We start from the raw sequence: 3313 nt of genomic DNA on the forward strand, positions 1-3313 counted from the left end.
CCCTCCTGCCCCCCCGCCTCCCTTATGGAGTGCCCTAGACAAAGGGGCAAGGAGGCCACCAAGCAAGCAGGCACCTTTCCTCCCCAGCCCTCCACCCTCAGACCGCGCCATTCCCTGAAGCCAAGCACATGGACCGGTGCATCCAGCGCCTCACTACAGCCAGTAGGTTTACTGCAAATGAAGGCCTCTGTTCTCATTCCCGAGGACACTGACCACTCGAGGGTGAAGAAACACCTGATGAAGACTCTGCCCTCCAACCCAGGGTTCCTGGACTAGGGACCTGAGTGTGGGCTCAGGCTTGCTCCTCCGCACCTGCCCAGGATTCAGGGGTTTCAAGTGAGGTAGATTGCAGGCATCGGGGTCCCCTGGAGGAGTGGCCAGGGGCCTGAGAGGTTAGGCCATGTCTGAAGGCCACCTGATGGGCTTCCATGACCCTGAAGACCTGGCAGGACTCCCCTGCAGCAGATTAACACAGGCTGTGGGGAGGCCAAGGGAGTGGGTGCGCAGCACGGTCCAGCCGAGCGCACCGAGCACTTGTCACCACTTGGGGGGCAGGTACTCAGAGGCTGGATCAAGACCAGGCTGTATTGGGACCACCCCAGGTAACCGTCCACTATCCACTGATGGACCCTTTGCCTGAAGCCCCCACCAGCCTCACTGAGGGCACTGAGAGCACCCATCCCAGTCCCCAGGACTCCCACCCACCTGTGCCCTCCTTTACCCCCACCCGGGATGTTAACCCCTAGCCTTTGAGGTGCAGAGTGCAGGCATCAGTGTGGGCTCTGCAGGAGCTAGGCTAGGTCCCATGCAGCCACCAGCCTGATCTGACCTTCAGGTATACAGGTGAAAACAGGTAGGCATCAAAGGGCCCTCATTTCTTCACCTTATTCCCCCGACCAGTCCTGCAGCACATTCTGTGGCCCCACCTTCAGATGTTCTTGAATCCAGCTACTTCTCTACACCTGCACAGTCTCATGTGGTCCTGGGCCATCTCGTGCCTCCTGTCTGACACCCTGACTTTCTCCTTACCCCGCACAGAGGTCAGCAGGAAGCTTCTCTGCTCACAGTCCTCATGGTTTCCATTCCTCCAAGTAAAAGCCCAACTCCTGTGACTCACCACCTGCCCTCTTGCCCTCCTCTCCACCTTGCTCCCTCCATTACAGCCACGCTGGGCTCCTCCCTGGTCCTCTAATACCTCAGGCACACTTCTGCCTCAGGGCCTTTGCACTGGCTGTTCCCTCTGCCCAGAATGTTGTTCCCCTAGGTAATAGCAGGGCACCTCCTCCTCTAACTTAAGGGTTCACCTACAAATGTCACTTGCTCAGTGTACCTCCCTGACCCCCCCCCCAAGTCTTCTTCTTAGCACTTGTCACCATCTGTCCTGCTGTACCTCCTACTATTTTTGAATGTGCAAGGGGGAGGGGGGAGGGGGGGAGGGGACTCCCACCCATCCCATTGGGTGACTGATTCCACAGCCAACCTGGCAGGCAGAGAGGCTCAGAGGTCCTGGGCTGGCTGGATATGCCCCCATAGGTCCAGCTCAGCTGTGGAGCAGCCCTGGGTCTTCCCAACCACCCAACACTATCTGGTGTCCATCAGTAATGGGAGAGGGCCCTGCCCAGCAGCCCAGCCCAGCCTCTAGTTTCATTCTGGCAGGGCCCAGATAGAAGGCTACCAACAGGTGGGTGCAGGGCAGGAATGGAAAGTAGCTCTTGGTGCTGGCAGTTGGAAACCAGGGCTCCCAGGCACCAGGGGCCTGGTAAGGGGCTGCTGAAGTCCCATGGCTGGTGCTGCTTCCCTGCCCTGAGAGGGCAGGCCTCCTCTCTCCCCACTGATGGCCCTGCCTGGGGAGGCCTTCTCTGCACCTCTCCCCGGCTAAGCTCCACACAGTCAGGGAAAGGCTAGGGGCTAGCTCTACTGAAGGGGGTCCCTTGCTCTGTGTCCTGTCCTGGCAACCAGGGACTGAGTTTGGGTAGCCACCTAGGGCAGATGAGGCCAGACACTGGGAACTCAAGTATCTTATCTTCTTCCTGGGAAGGAATGAGATTGGTTCAGGGACAAAGGCCAAGAAACCCTGTCCAGCTCCTGGAGCCCAGTATGGCCTCAGGGCCTTTGTATGGACTATTCCTGCTACCTAAGATGCTTGTCCCCCAGAACCTGGCCTGGCAGCAACTTCTTTTTTTTTTAAGACTTTAAACTTTTATTAAAAGACTTTTTTGAATCACTTCTTTTGTAGTTTACACTTTTGCTGGTTTTTATAAAATAGGGAAAGACTATATTTCCAAACTGATACCTTTAGTACAGAATCTGACATTCTCTTCTAACTTTTTCAGGCAATACATCAATGTCATAGCATTTTAAAATGTAAAAGAAAAGCCAAAACATGAGCCCTAATATTACAGAATAATCAAAGCAAGCTTCATTTAAGATATTCTGTCAGTGCTCGGCCAGTGCGGCTCAGTGGTTGAGCAGCATCCCATGCACCACGAGGTCACAGGGTTCGATTCCGGTTCAGGGCACATGCCTGGGTTGTGGGCTCGATCCCCAGCAGGGAGGAATGCAGAAGGCAGCCAATAGGTGTTGATGTTTCTCTCTCATGGATGTTTCTATTTCTCTCTCTCTCTAAAAATCTATTTTAAAAAATATAGTTTAAAATATGATATTCTGGCCTGGCTGGTGTGGGTCAGTGGTTGAGCATCAATCCATGAACCAAGAGGTCCCTGGTTAGATTCCCCATCAGGGCACATGCCCTGGTTGCAGGTCCGATCCCCAGTAGGGAGTATGCAGAAGGCAGCTGATGGATGTTTCTCTCTCATCGATGTTTCCCTCTCTGTGCCTCTCCCTTCCTCTCTCTCTAGGCAGCAACTTCTTATTGTTTGGGTGGACAGAGGCCTCCTAACCCACCTACCCACCCCTCTCCCTGTTGCCCTGCTTCCTCTTATCTCGAAGGGCAAACACTATGCCTTTCTCTCTCCACCCTTGTGCTCCAGCACCCAGGGCCCTAATCACAGCAGGTCTCAAACTTGACTGACTCCAAGGAGCAGGGGCCTGAGGAGGCGGATGTTTACTTCCACAAGGACCCCGTACACTCCTTCCTTGCTTAGCCAAGCTGAGGCTTGAGCACTTCCAGCCCCCTCACCACCTACAGACCACCTGGAGGTCCTGGGTTTGAATCCTATTGCTCCTCTTGATGGCTCTGACCTCTCTGTGCCTCTGTTTCCCTGGATGCCAACTGGGCTGGGGGGACACAGCTGTGCCTTCAGCTCAGCAGTATGGGGCAGCTGTTTTGAGAGCAAAGAGTCCCTACAGCTGC

At 54.9% G+C, this 3313-nt stretch overlaps 1 protein-coding gene across 1 annotated transcript in view; it reads right to left on the bottom strand.

Annotated features, from left to right (window-relative positions):
* Positions 1–991, bottom strand: part of CERS1 (ceramide synthase 1) — an 8261-nt gene extending 7270 nt beyond the window's left edge. The window contains 1 exon segment of the mRNA XM_014465826.2: positions 963–991. Within this exon segment, the coding sequence (XP_014321312.2) occupies positions 963–991 (29 nt within the window).
* Between the last annotated feature and the right edge of the window lie 2322 nt (positions 992–3313).

Source organism: Myotis lucifugus, unplaced genomic scaffold, assembly GCF_000147115.1.
Source record: "Myotis lucifugus unplaced genomic scaffold, Myoluc2.0 scaffold_311, whole genome shotgun sequence".
NCBI classification, from domain to species: Eukaryota; Metazoa; Chordata; class Mammalia; order Chiroptera; family Vespertilionidae; genus Myotis; species Myotis lucifugus.